At 37.5% G+C, this 14925-nt stretch overlaps 1 protein-coding gene across 1 annotated transcript in view; it reads left to right on the plus strand.

Annotated features, from left to right (window-relative positions):
- Positions 1–3453: 3453 nt before the first annotated feature.
- The window catches only part of LOC115918329 (SWI/SNF-related matrix-associated actin-dependent regulator of chromatin subfamily D member 1-like), a 61151-nt gene continuing 49679 nt past the window's right edge, over positions 3454–14925 (plus strand). Inside the window, exons 1-3 of the mRNA XM_030973781.1 lie at positions 3454–3477; positions 8247–8369; positions 8990–9103. Of these exons, the coding sequence (XP_030829641.1) occupies positions 3454–3477; positions 8247–8369; positions 8990–9103 (261 nt within the window). The remainder of the gene's footprint in view (positions 3478–8246; positions 8370–8989; positions 9104–14925) is intronic.

Genomic DNA, 14925 nt, shown 5'->3' on the forward strand with positions numbered 1-14925 from the left:
ACAAACTTTCTTCTGAATAGGTAAACTGGGATAGAGATAATACGATTGTCATCTTTACTGTACGGGTAGCTCGCTGGAATGGTGCTATTCAGGAAACGGAGTCAAACTGAAGGCTCAAAAGAATAATCTTCCCACTGTGATTTCTTTCGCATTGTCTCCCTGCCCTCATTTTTTAAATAGCCTAAATTTGAAAAGATATAATAGGTCTTCCAGCGTCAGTTAGATTGAACAATACATTCAGGTCATGCTTATCTTTCAAATACCGGTAGAACTACCTTTCGTGCACTTCTTTTTATACCAAAGTACTTTTTGCTTGATCATGGTTCGGGTCCTTTATAATTCATCACCTTGGCTTTTCCCAAAATCAACTTATTTTTCTTGATGCTTTTGGAGCATGACTGGAATGAATCGGCTTAACCCAAATTAGGTTTATTAATAGTAATATCACCCAATATTCTAATTCAATGCACATTGATTTTCTCTCCCTATAACAAAGGTAACCCCTTACCTGGTTGTTATAACAATCATCAATAGTCTTCATGCCATATTGATCATTTCTTTATCTTTATAGTTTGGCCCTTTTTTCCATATCTCATATCCATTCGTCAAAGATGTTTTATTAATTTTCTATTTACATTATTTTATTCTTTTACTCTATTGTATAAGCTACATTTGTAACTTCACAGTATAAAGGATATACATGAAAACTTACAATTAAAAAGTACATGGAAGTCACTCAAACAAAATGACATTCTCTTAATTTTTCTCAAGATAGCCAATAGTACTTTGCAATTCAATTATTTGCAAATCAAGTTTTTCACAGATGAGTTATTTGTTTTTGAATGGGCAATTGATTGAAAGGGTATTCATGAAATGCACGCATGAGAACAGTTAACATTTGAAGTCCACGGTCAAACGGATGTATAAGTTGTATCCATGACGATAGAAGGAGACGACGCCCCTGAGAATGCTAACATGTTCATATCCGACCTAGATATAGGCTATCATATGGGAGGAAGAAAGATGGAGGACCAGGGCCCCGTTTCACAAAGCCTTTTTCAATGACAATTGACTAAAATCAGTGACAAATCTGATGATAACCAATCAGAAGCAAGGATTTCAATAGCTTATAACAAAAACTGTCATTTGTCACTGGTGACAAGTTTTATGAAACACCCCCCCCCCCCCCCCCCCCCCCCAGAGAAGAGGGTTCGGATGGGAAGAGGAATGGAGGTGGAGGTGAGTCGGCTCAGTCGGTATTTAAAGTATCGGGGGTTTGAATCCAACCCAGGCGGATGACTGAAGCCTGCGTTGTGTGTTAATAATAATACAGTATTTATAAAGCGCATAATAAAAAAAAGTTTCTCTATGCGCTGTGTTTCAAAAATTCAGGCTATGTTTAATAGCAGAAAACACTTCGTCTCTCATATTGACTGCTCTTTCTGAGTGAGACCCTACAATTTTACCACCATAGCGTTCCCGGTACCCATTTTTATACACCTGGATGAAGAGGGGCAAACATCGGTAAAGCACCTTGTCCAAGAATGAAAACATTGTTGTTGTTGTGAAAAGATTATTTATGTCTGGCTATACTGTTTTTTGAGTTATTCGTCAATGATGATTAGATGGCGCTGTTACTTTTTCTCAAGACCATTTCTTGAATCGAAGACTTTTTGTATGAATGTCACGACCCTTCTACAATATACTGCAGCACGTACTCCCATCAAATCAAAGCAATTTCCAAAATTTATATTTCTGTTTAGGAGTAAACCAAATTTATAGCTTGCCTATATTTGATGAAACTTTGTAATTTGCATGATCATGCTACAGTATAAAATTGATTTTTTATTATCATGAAATTAAATTGCAGTCAATCTTAGGAGGTTCGTACATAAACTGTGGTATAGCAAAGGTTAGCCCCTAGTCTTTGTTCATGGGGCATGGGGCATGGGGCTACGTGTGGTTCTTCACTTTTGGAGGTTTCTAGTTTAACTATTATTCGAAATTCTTGCATTGAGTCTCGTATTCAACAATCTTCTATTGCTCCACTTCATGAGAAAATTATAAATGATTGTATGAATTGCACAACTCTACAGACATGCGATGATTGTTCAATCAATGCCCCCATAAAACCAATTCAAAGAAACCCACTCTTTCTAAACTTGATCATGAAATTCTCTTTATTTTTTTGTAAATTTGCCAAGGGAGAGGTAATAAAAGTCAGATTTGAAATTCAAGTTTTTATGAAGTGCCCTTTGAGGTACAATGGAATGGGACATTAGGGATTTTTTTCCCCCTCCTCCCTTACTAAGAATAGGCTTTGCCCCACTTCCCTGCAGTTAATGCTCCCAAAACTGTGAATTAAATGCATAGAATATAAAGAACTAAGTATAGGGAAGGAGCCAGCAGAGAGAGAGGTGGAAAGAATAAAAGTTGCCATAAAATTGGAAGTTGACACAAAGCAGAGAGGTTTTGAAAAAAAATGACCAAAAAAAAAACTGACTTCAAAACAAAGAGTGATTGGAGCAAATGGAAACACTATTGACTTAATGGCGTTGATACAGTTTGTGATAGATTGCCATTTGACAAGTGCTAGATGGATGAAAAGAACAGAAAAATGGTTAAAAGAAAACACTGCCTTTGGCAAAGTTTATAGAGCTATTCTATCACTGTCTTACTCCTTTTTTTTTTTCTTCTCAGTTCTAAGTTTGTCATTACTTTTCCGGTTCTCTGCCTTCATATATGCTCTCTCTCTCTCTGCTTGACAATTTGTGAAATTACAATTAGCTATGGTGTCAGCATTCTTTGCGACTATTCATGATTTTAGCCAGTCTTTATTCCTGTGTTTTGCAGCCGCTGGGCTGTTTCCTCAATGTCATTGTCCCAGTCTGATTTGGCACATATATCTGATTGTTTGTCCGAATGCAAGAAAGGAATTGCTAGGTTTCTCTGGGGATTTTATTTAAAAGTCTTTCCCTTTTATCCTTCAGGGTGGATTTTTTTCTCTCTCTTGTGTTTGGGATGTCAAAGACCCAGTTTATACAGAAGGATTGATCTGCAGAAAAGCAGCAAGAATTTATTAATTATATTCCAGACCTCATAGTATTCATAGGATGCTAAACTAGAGTATCATTGTTACCATGGTTACAACCATTTATCATTATTCTTGTTGAATCTTCCCATTTTAGAGACTGCTGCCTTTATTCACAGGCATATAGTGTTTTTCTAAAGTACATATTACATGGAAGTCCAGGCTGTTTTCAGCTTCCTTATCCTCAGTTGAAACATTTTAAAAGGACATTGAATAGCTCTATCTTGTGTAACCACCAGTCAGTAGCAGTTCTAGAGGGGGCTTTGGGGGCTGAAGTCCCCCTCCCCCAAACACCCCCCCCCCTCCCGAAAAAAAAGAAAAAGAAAAATCTTCTTTCAAAACCACTCCAATTACCAACCATGATGGGCCTTGTGTCTTTGTCAGAGGTATGTCTTTGTTAGCATGTAGGCTAAAAAGACCTAATATGGACCTGATTTCAACATCGACTCTGTAACACAAAACAATTATTCAACTGACAATGAGTAATAGTATATTTGTAAAGCGCTTAGAGACATTTGTATTAAGCGCTATATAAAAATTAAATATTATTATTATTATTATTATTATTCCAGGCCCCTTTATCAATATCCTTCAATTTATTCAATAGTTTAATCTTGCCCATCTTTGGATCTCTCAAATTAAAGTCATGGTCAGTCTTTAATCAAGATTAAACTAAATCCAACCGGATCCAATTGGATTCAACTGGATATAGAGCCAGCTTACATGGAAGTGTATGAATGGGGCTGCAGAAAGGAAGAGAGAGAGAGAGAGAGAGTCATACACACACACTTACACACTGAGCGATGATGTCTCTGACCTGTCGTCTGTTGAACTCCAAAAACCTCACTCTAATAAGTGAACCACTTTGAAGCTTTCATAGAAATGGCTAGGATGTGTTGACACAATTCCAAATCGTCTATTTAGAGCCAGAAGGGCATTAACTCACTTACCCTAACTCAAATGAAAGCCTTGCTTGCTCCAAACAGACCAAAAGTACTTCTGCAATCCATTGACTGTAGTCATGCAGTCTTGTCTTGCAAGTTTCAGATATCATATTCTAACTGTGGAAAGAATGCCTTTGAGGTGTAAAATGAAATGTGGCCTAGGTAGTTTCTTATTATCTGTAATAAAAGGAAAATATGTAGCCATCAGAGCTGATGAAAATTACTTTCCTCTTGCTTCTTTGAATGCCTTGCTTGCTCCAAACAGACCAAATATACTTGCAATCCATTGACAGTAGTCATGCAGTTTTGTCTTGCAGGTATCATATTCTAACTGTGGAAAGAATGCCTCTGAGGTGTAAAATGAATAGTTCTCTTATAAATCACAGATGTATGAGGGTCTGCAAAGTGGCCTAGATAGTTTATTAATATCTGTAATAAAAGGAAAATATATAGCCTTCAGAGCTGATGTAAATTACTTTCCTCTTGCTTCTTCCTATTTTATCTTTATCTTTTTTCCTCTATATGTCCCTGTTTTATTTAAAACAAGTATATTGTACTAGTTTTTGGCCATTGGCTGTAGCAGTTGATAAAAGATGAGCACTTGCAAGCTTTGTTATGTGTCAGCCAGTCTTTCCAGATATATGTCAAAATGGTTGCATCACTAAAATGGGTCATAATTGATAGAACTCTTTGTGATGAAATATGCTGATATTGATTAATGTTAGTTTGGAAAGAGCTCTGACACCCTCAAATAGTTCTCCACCCTCAATAAACTCTGGGTTCATTGTCACACAAAAAAGAGCAATGTTTAATGCTTTTAGGGCATTTATTGAATAGAGGAATAAAAAATGGAATTCAGTGACTCTCTTGATAGAGTGAATGACTTGAGACCTGGGGGGTGTTTCACAAAGATCCTAAGTTGAACTTATCTCTAAGTTGGACTTAAAAATTATGGAAAGCTGTTAGCATCTTTGAAAATATTTTGTAAAAGTCATTTTAAAAGGCATAGAATGTTGATTAGAATCATTCATATTTTCTATTATCATGGGAGATTTCATGTTCTTGATGTGGAATTTATGAAAAGTCTAAAATACTTGAATTTTTGCTTTTGAATATTTTATTTTAAGTCTACAAATGGCTCTCCATAATGTTTAAGTCCAACTTAGAGTTAAATTTGACTTCAAATCTTTGTGAAACACCCCCCCCCCCCCCCCCCGTGCACTTCCCAACTGGTAGGACGAAGACGCCATGCACATCAATCAACCAATCAAAAAGCATTCCATACAACTCAAACCACAGTGACAATAGTCTCAGCTAACAGACCCTGATAGCACCCAAAGTAACCAAACGATATAACTTCTTTTACATGAAGAAGGATACTTTTCATGGAGTGATTTCAGTTTTAATTTGAGTGGGAGGTTGTATTCTCACTATAACTTGTGGGAGTATACTCTGTTGAAAGATAACCTGAATGTTCTGTATGCACAAATGTATTTAAAAATTGATCCCTTGTAGTTGTAGGTGTATATGATGGTGTATGTAGTTTTAAAAGACATTGAAAGAAAAAGGATGAAGAAAAGAAGGTAAATTTGTCATTATTGCAGATGTTGTGGTAAAAATGTAAATTCATTTACAACGAGCAGCAACTTGGCCTCCACATTTTTTTGGTCATTATTACAGATATTTGTGGTAAAAATGTAAATGCTGACTTAAATGTCATTCACAACATACAGCAACATGGCCTTCACATTAAACAAAATATGGTAGTCTAGTACAGTGAAGATATCATAGTTCCTATGTAGTATTGTGCCCACACAGTCGATAGTGACCCAAAAAGAGGGAGAGCGAATAAGTTTGGGGAAAGAGAGAGAGGGAGTGCTAGGAGAGGAGCGATTTGTTAAATAGACTGGCAGCTGACAATGGGATAATTGATTGTGTTATGACAAGGATTCAATGATATTTAGGTTATGTTTGTGAAGCTTTTATATCGCCTCTTCAATAGCTATACTTCATCATCTTTCAGTCATGTTGATCTTCGTCTTTCTGTCATTTTCGCTCGTTCTTTTATGTCTCCACATTTTTTTCTCTCATTTTATTAGATCCTTGTATTCTGTTCTCTGTCTTGCTGCTTCGATCCCCTTGATTCTTGCATTCATTTGTCCTGCTTTGTCTTTATGATTATTTTTTCCTATAAATGATTTTATTCTGTGTGTTTGTTTTTTGTTTTAATTTTGTGGGGGGTGGGTCTGACTCTATTTCCATACCTGTCCCCCTCTCTCTCTCTCTCTCTCTCTTTCTTTCCAACAGTGTAAAAATCATTTTTATATCCCTTTCTCTTGTTTGTTTTGTATCCTCCAATTTTTCTGTATTTATCCTCTTCAAAGAAACTTCTTATTGATACCGTACTTTCTACCCCCTCCCCTCTTTCTCTCTCTCTCTCTCTCTCTCTCCCTCTCTCTCTCCCACCCCCTCTCTCTCCCCCTCTGAATTACCCCTCACCTTCTCTGAGAGCTTGTGTGCCTGTCGATTCTTCCCTTCTCTTTATCTCTCTTTCTCTCCATCAATTTCTTTCTCTCTATCAATTTCTTTCTCTCTCTCACTCCCTCTTTCTATCTCTTCCTTACTCCTCTCTTTATATCTCTCTGTATAAAAGTTTGTTGCTGCCGTGTTGCAAGATGAGCCCTCTATGCGTGCGTAGCGACACAAAAGTGCATTGAAATTCATCACTCTGAACCAGTTTGAATAATGGAGCTTGAAAATGGCATTGTCGTTAAACACGCATCAGCTATCTTCAAAAGAAAGTAGGCTAAAGAGAGAAAGACCGGGATAGAGTGAGCGAGAGAGAAGAGAAGAGAATCGAGTCTTTGAGTGATCAATGATGGGACAGCCATTGTTCGACACAAAAGCCTGTACACAATTACACAAATTTTGATGTGTTTGTTGGTTTATCTCTTTGTCTTTCATTGATGTGTATTTGGGCCACGAGACAGGATCAAATGGATGAGTGTTTGTTGGCGAGTTGACAGTCTCACAAATGACCTAGATCTACCATGATCTATCTATTCAAATTAATCTTTTAAGAGCATGCATTCATACAAGCCAACAAGGCCCTATTTTTCCCCTCCTGCTGCCGCCGCAAAGCTTTGTTTGTGCGTGTTAACGATCCCTTGATAAGGGATCTAAATGTTTAATGACCGGTCTTCGAATGCCCAATTTTTGAACTCCCGACTGAAACCCTTAAGTTCCAAAGGGGAAACAAAATAAAGTTATTGGCATTTATTATTGTAATGAGGAATTAAGAATTAATGTGACCTATATTTTTGCTCTAGATAGCCACATATCTGTGTGATGTACAGTCAGCATTTTATAGAGTGTATTATACTTTGTAAATGCTAGCTTATTAAATTTAGGGAAAGGTATCTAGTACATGTACAGTTACATTTAAACCATTTTGAGAGAGCTCTTAATCTTTTTAAAGATTAATCCTTAAAATCAAATTTATATTTATACCGTCTATATCTACTTTTCTTGTTGTTTTTGGGGAATTCAAATGAGTGCACATTGCAGTATGAGTTGAACCCCACTTATGTAAGTGATCATAATATCCAAATCTTTATGGAAAGTATAATGCTCTGGAATATTCGAGCCATAACACAGCTACTATATGAATATATTCTACTGCACTTTAATACAAAGTAAATTTCTACCCCAGCTGACGAACTGAGCTGCCATGATAAGGCAACGGCACTTTACTTCACCTAGGTGGGACTTGAACCACAAACCATGTGATCCACAGTCTGGTGTCATATCCACTATATCACGACACCTCTACATATAAGCAATACGCAACTATTAAACCTATAGCCTAATACATATTCTTCTTGGGACTAAGTACTTCAAGATTAATGCATGATGCATAAGATCACAGATACTTTAACTCTGTCTTGATACCTTGTGTCAATGACTCCTGTTTCATCTACTCTGCCTCTAATATGAAAACAGCAACTGAGGTAATTTGTGCTCCTTGTGTAACCATTGCCAAGTCAGAGAACAAAAGTAAAAACAAAAAATGATAATAATTAAAAATAAAAACTTGGAATTTCTTGAATCATATCATTAGAGGGAGCTGTTTAAGAATAATACAAACTTGGCAAATGTTCAATTACTTCATTTATTAAATCTTTGCTTTTTTTTTATTGGTATCTTTGCAGCAAAAACGCAAGCTGAGGGTTTTCATCTCCAACACGTACTACCCCGGCAAACCGGATGCGGAGGAAGATGATTCCAGCGTTCCATCGTGGGAGCTGAGAGTGGAAGGGAGACTGCTCGAAGATGTAAGTTTATGGGATAAGAAGTATAATTGATAGGGGAGTTTGAGATGGTTATAGGAGTGGGGGGGGGGGGGGTGTTAATTGTGTTCAAGTACATTTCTGCTTTTACATTGTGCACTTTACTCTCCAGTGACCCCCCATTTGCTCCTGAGGCAATTGCTACAGGCTTTAAAAATCTTTCAATGTCTGGAATGGTATATAGAGCCACTTCATTGCTTTGTGAAGATTAAATTCACCTAAAATGTAATTAAATTGTAATGATATAGTTGGGAGAATTAAGGAATCAATCAGATCAGTTCTTCCCAATTTTATCATTAATAATGGTCTGTTTTCACTCAAACTTTCAGATTATCTTTATTTTTACATCTAGCATTGAAGTCACTACCTTAGCACCATTTTCTCTCATCTGAACAATGTTACCAAGTCCCTTTAAAGCCTATGGATAAAACAATTTAGAAGTCTATGAGTTAAGAAGTCAAGAAGTATTAACAGACTTACTAAAATCTGACGATTTCATCCATCTCTCTTATTTTCACTTCTTTCTTCATTCTATCATAATATTCTCATCCTTATTCTTCACCGTTTCATCCGTCATACTGTCTTTTATATCTGTAAATTCACAGCCTAGTGCACCCAAGTATGACACACGGCAGAAGCGCAAGTTTTCCTCTTTCTTCAAGAGCCTGGTCATCGAGCTTGACAAGGACCTCTACGGACCGGACAACCATCTTGTTGAGGTATGTGATGCATGAATCTGTCTTTGATCTAGTATGAAGTAACAATAGGTTCCAGTTGCTGTGTTGTGTTGTGGAATACACTTACTGAGCAAGATTGAGCAAATATCTGCTGCATTGGCAGGAGCCCATTATCAGTAATAATAATGTCATGGGTTTATATAGCGCTTAATCCATCTACCATGTCTCAAGGGACAGTACAGAAATATGATCTCCCCAGTCATCGGATTCAGGCATTCCCGGCACACAATGCTTGCACATTCTCCACTCCCTGGGGAGTATTCCACCCAGGAGCCATGTTGTAGACACTCCTCACAATGCAGAGCAAACTACTATGACTTCAGTATCCTACCGGGTACCCACTTGACACCTGGGTGGAGAGAAACATTGTAGATGAAAAATGCCTTGCTAATGGACATAAGGTCCGTGCTAGGGAACGAACATATTGTTCACATTTCCAGTCCTGTGTTCAAACCACTCGACTACAACATATCTACATTATGAGCAATATCAGGGATAAGATTCCCCCGCTGGATTTCTGCCGATTATGAAATTTTAACCAAAAAAAACAACAACAAAAAAAAAAAAAAAAAAAAAAAAAACCTTTAAAAAACAACCTTGTATGAACAGTGTTATAGTAGAAAGGGGGCCACCCCTTTTCACCCCTGTATGAGACGATGCCCCCTTTATCCATGGCAGGGGCGTTGCCCCCCGAACCCCCATTTAATCTTCCTCCTTTTGGGGAATTTCTCTGTCTCATCCCTGGCAATATGCATTACACTACACATATATACATGTCTATGTCTACATACAGATTATTTGTGCATGCCTAGAAAAACTGGTTAGGGTATCTGGGTACTTCTTAGCGAATTCTACTTGTGTTTAATTTGAATATCTCTAGTAGTGATTGGCATCTAAAAGTCAGAAAATGTGTATATATACACAACCTTTGCAATCAAGATGATAACTCTCAAACAGTCATTAATGAACTAGATCCCAAACAATGTCATCAGGTTCCTTCAGTGTAACGATTGTGTACTTCGCCCTCAGCTCTTGACGTAGACTCGATATGAATACTGTTATATTGAACAGTTAGTGTGTAGACCCCTTGCTTAAAGGGGAAGTCCATCCGGATATCATCAGTGATCACTGAAAGTTGAGCAAAATGCAATAAAAAATAGGATGTTATTAATTTGGAAGTTGAGGTCAATCAAAAACAAATTGGCAACTCTGTGACCTAACATGTGAGCTCCTAACCAATTTTTTTCTGTAAAGAAAATTTCTTAAACTTTAATTTTCTTAGTTATTGATGATGGAATAGATTTGTTTCAAAGAGGGGTTGTATAAAAAAGCATATTTGAAATAATTAAATTTAGGGTGAATGTATAATTGAAAATATAAATTGTTGAAGATTCTAAAAAAATCATAACTTTCTTACTTTTAATCGTTTTTTGGTCAAACTTTAACTGATCTGTTTTTCTAATTTTTCTGCTTTCATTAAAACCATCTCAATATTCACCTAATAATTCACTTATTAGATTGCATGAACTCATCCTAAATATAAATATTTATTTAGTAGTTGACTTGCTGCTTGTATCACGTTCAAAATGAAAAGTTTGTAATTTAAATTGAATAGTAAATAGTACCTTTAACTGCACATTCTTCTCAGTAATTTGAGCGTCGAGAAGAGTTCACTGGAGCTGTGCATCGGAGTTGTCAAATTTTTCACCCAGTTTGCTTTGGTTTGGAGAGCAATATTTATGTTGAAACGCTATGTTATCTTATCAATCTCGCTCCCTTGTCATTGAACTTGACTTATGTTGACTAGTGACATATTTTTTATTCACCACAAAAAAAAAACACACAAAGTTTGAGACCAAAGTTGTTTACATTCCTGGGCCTCATGTGTTACGGGTGAAGAGTGGAAGATACCAAACGCAAGAGACAGGTAGAGGGAGAGAGAGGGAGGGTGAGAGAGAGAGAGAGAGAGAGAGAGAGAGAGAGAGAGAGAGAGAGAGAGAGGAGGGAGAGAAGGGGGAGGGAGAAAGAGGGAGAAGGAGAGAGAGAGATAAAGAGAGAGAGAGAGAGAGATAAAGAGAGAGAGAGAGAGAGAGATAAGGAGAAACGACAGAAGAATAGAAGATTTATTTTTAAAAATGAGAAAAGTAGGGAAAGATGAACAAGTTGTGATAGAAGAAAAGAGAAAATGAAAGTTTTATAAAGATGTGAATATAAATAGATGGAAAATTAAGCAAGAAAGGTAGAAAAAAAGAGTTAAAGAGATGTAAAGAGGGAGAGAAAGAGATACACATTGAGTTTACAAAGTGATAGAACTCAAGGGAAAAGAGAGATAAGTATTAAAACAGAGAGGGGAAAAAGAGAGAAAGAGGGACATACAGAGATAAAGTGAAAAGAACAGGAAGAGAGAGAAAGAGGGGGAATATTAATACATAGACAGTTCTTTGAAAATAAAAGTGAATTAGATGAGCAGTATTTCTTTTAAAAGGTCTAATTAAACCATGTAGAGCCAGGTACAAATCAACAGTTAGAAACATGAGTATATAGGGAGGAAGTTATGTGAAGACAAAGTGGTAGAAAATGGATCATGATGAAATAATAAGAGATTGGCAGAACAACAGAATAGGATCATATGCAAATAGAGATAAAATGATGGAAGAGAGAGAGAGAGAGAGGGAGAGATAGTAAACAAAGAAGAAAACTATTTAGGCCACGAGGAGACAAGTTTGTGACAAGATGAAGTCTGGTTGGAGCCGAGGGCGCCTGGCTGGACGTACGGACGGACCGTCAGTCGTCCACCGTCATATGCAGGCTGACAGTTCACTTGTGCTGGCCTGCCAAGAGTGTAACAAATGGATAAATTAATATTTCCTGTAGCAGATTCAGCTTGGAACTGGGCTAAATGTCTTTGTCACAGGCAGCCCCTATGTTTGCAAGAGGAGGGCTGTGATGAGGTTTGATGTTGTAAACATGACAGAAAAGAAGAGAAGAAAAACAATTTTATGGATATTTATGTTGCAATTTCTCACATGTGAAGGTCAGATGTGGCAAAAGTACAGTGAGAAATTGACAAAGTTCTTCCCCCCCCCTCTCTCGCTCTCTCTCTCTCTCTCTCTCTTTCTTTCACTTACTCTTTCTCTCTTTCCCTCCCTCCCCCTCTCCCTCTTTCTCTGTCTCTTGTAACTTCACCCTTTATTTCTCCCCCCCCCCCCCGTCCCTTTATTTTTCGCCCTCTTATCTGTTGTCTCGGCCTCTTTACCTTTTTCCTTTATCAATCATTTGTTCCATATATAGAGATAGCCAATGATTGAGTCGTTTTAAGGATTCTGCAATTCATTTTTAAAAATGATGGATTTCTTTGTCGCCTCTTTTTACATAGCAGTAAATTTTGTTGGAAAAATATTAACGAAAAAAGTAACTTCTGGAAAATCAATCCCATTATTATTCATTGTCTAGGATGAAACTTTGATCATTTTCTAGTGGGCATCAGTTCCGTAATAGGACACTACTTTATATGCTTAAGCTTCATTAAAGTTCATTACAAACTTTTATGAATCAAAAATATTGCCTTGATTGCCATACAATCAACTATAATGAATGAATGAATGATAATGAAATTAGATTTCCATTCAACCGATTTCTGTTCTGTGCTTAAAAAGGAAGAATCCTTTGAGATGACATTATCAATTTGTCTCTCTCCCTCCCTGTTTTTTTCTGTCTTCCTACCTTCTTTGTATCTATCTCATTCTCATCTGCGGTTAAAATCAACCAACGAGCGAGGCGTCCAACACATGACGTACTTTCATGTGCGGAACATAACCTGCCCTACATATGGTTAATGATCAATGAGTGATATTTAGGTTAATTGCCCACCCTTGCCAAAACTTATCTCTCTGGGGTCGGTTAAGATGAGCCACGACAAAACAAAGAGTCAACATTTCCACACACCCAGTGAATTTATTTTGATCGAATCGGCAACATTCACATCCATAGATGCGTCCTAGCCTTCTACATTCACTGTAACCGTGTTCACATTTTTTCTTGGATGTGTGCGTGGTATCAAATTGGCAGCGATTACATCCAGAAATTTCCCGACCATGCATCCTCATGTTCACATCTTTTCCTTGGTCGTGTTGCATAAAATTGGCAACGATTACATAAAAAGATGGACCAGGGCATCCTTCTTTGAATTTGCTAGGTTTACACATCACACATTTGGTTGTTAAGCATCAAATTGGCAAAGTATGAACACTGCCATTAAACTTAAATAAAAATATGAAGTCATTCATATATGCTATGACATGTTGACAGTGAGAGATGACTTCTAGAAGCAGAGCAAGATTGTATGCACCTCCTCCATTACTAGTATGAACACTACCAAGTGATGTGCTCAATGATTACAGTGTAATACAGGAGCTGTGTTATTAGAGTGATTTCTACCTCTTCTACCAGAGGTTGAGCAAGATTGCTATGCACTTTCATCAGCTTAATATCAAGTGTGAACACTGCCACAAAATCTGCTAAATGAAAATAATGTAATTGTGATGCTGTGGTATATGTATTAGAGTGACTTCTATCTCTTCTACCAGAAGTTTAGCAAGGTTGCCACATATAGTTCCATCAGCTTAATACCAAGTGTGAACACTGCCAAGAAATCTGCTAAATGAAAATGATGTAATTCTGTTGCTGTGGTATTAAGCAGACACTGTGATGACTTTCTAAGAACATCATGGGTGGTCATTATTTCACCACATTACCTCTGATCTCATCAAGAGTAATTTCAAAATCTAGGTCTGAATCTAATTTCAAATATGAGACCTAATTATTGGCCCACTTGTCCAACTTTGTGCTTAATTGCATATTACCCCTCTTATCCCGACAACAGACCGGTCTAACCCTTATCTTTGTCTTTCATTCAACTTCAAAGGGATGATATCATATTAGCCTCCATTTTCAGATAACTGCACCAGTTGAACATAAATTAAGACATTGACTCCAAGAAAATAATGTCCAAGGAAATGATAACAATTTATGCTTTTCATAATCAATTCTCGTATTATTTTGAAGTGAATGTGGCTATTTGTTGTATACTTGTGTCAATGAATATCTTTTTAAGCTGTCCCCAGCGCTAATATTTCAAGCAGATGTGCGACTTGAGCAAAGTTTTGTAATCTTGAGCTTTGGAAACAACTACCGGTAGATAAATCCTCGCAAAATCAAATGAAATTTACTCTGAAAGATTTAGACTCCCTCTAGTCTTCCTTTGTTTCATGGTATACTAAGACCTTGTTCTCATTCACTTCGTTGGAGCGGTCTAACTAAGACCCGTTCCTCAGGAGCGGTTCTTAGATGAGTGAGAACGGTCAAAGTGGTCCAGGAAGTGGACTTCTGGACCGCTCCAGAAGACCACCTCCGGAGGTAGTCTTGAGGAACGGGTCTTGTTAAGAGCGGTTTGGACCGCTCTAACGTGCAATGTGAACGGAAGCGTACTTTGAGCGGAAGTGAGCTAGTGACGTTCCATGCGAAACATGTAGTACGGTACATACGGTTTGTATTCCGCGCGCGAAAAAAATTGACCCGCTGACCTGAGCTGCCATAGCAACAAGACCACTTTGACTCGTGGAGCGGTTTGAGCCATAAAAACTGCTCGGAATGTGAACGCTCGCAAACCGTTCCTCAAGACCCGTTCCTCTGGAGCGGTCTAACTAAGACCACTTTCAAAGTGAGTGAGAACGGGGTCTTAGAACTCAAACATTCTCAAAAACGATATGATATATATAGGCCCACAGACAAGTGACGAGGCGTGG

This window comes from Strongylocentrotus purpuratus, unplaced genomic scaffold, assembly GCF_000002235.5.
Source record: "Strongylocentrotus purpuratus isolate Spur 01 unplaced genomic scaffold, Spur_5.0 spur5_contig_866, whole genome shotgun sequence".
In the NCBI taxonomy this organism is placed as follows: domain Eukaryota; kingdom Metazoa; phylum Echinodermata; class Echinoidea; order Camarodonta; family Strongylocentrotidae; genus Strongylocentrotus; species Strongylocentrotus purpuratus.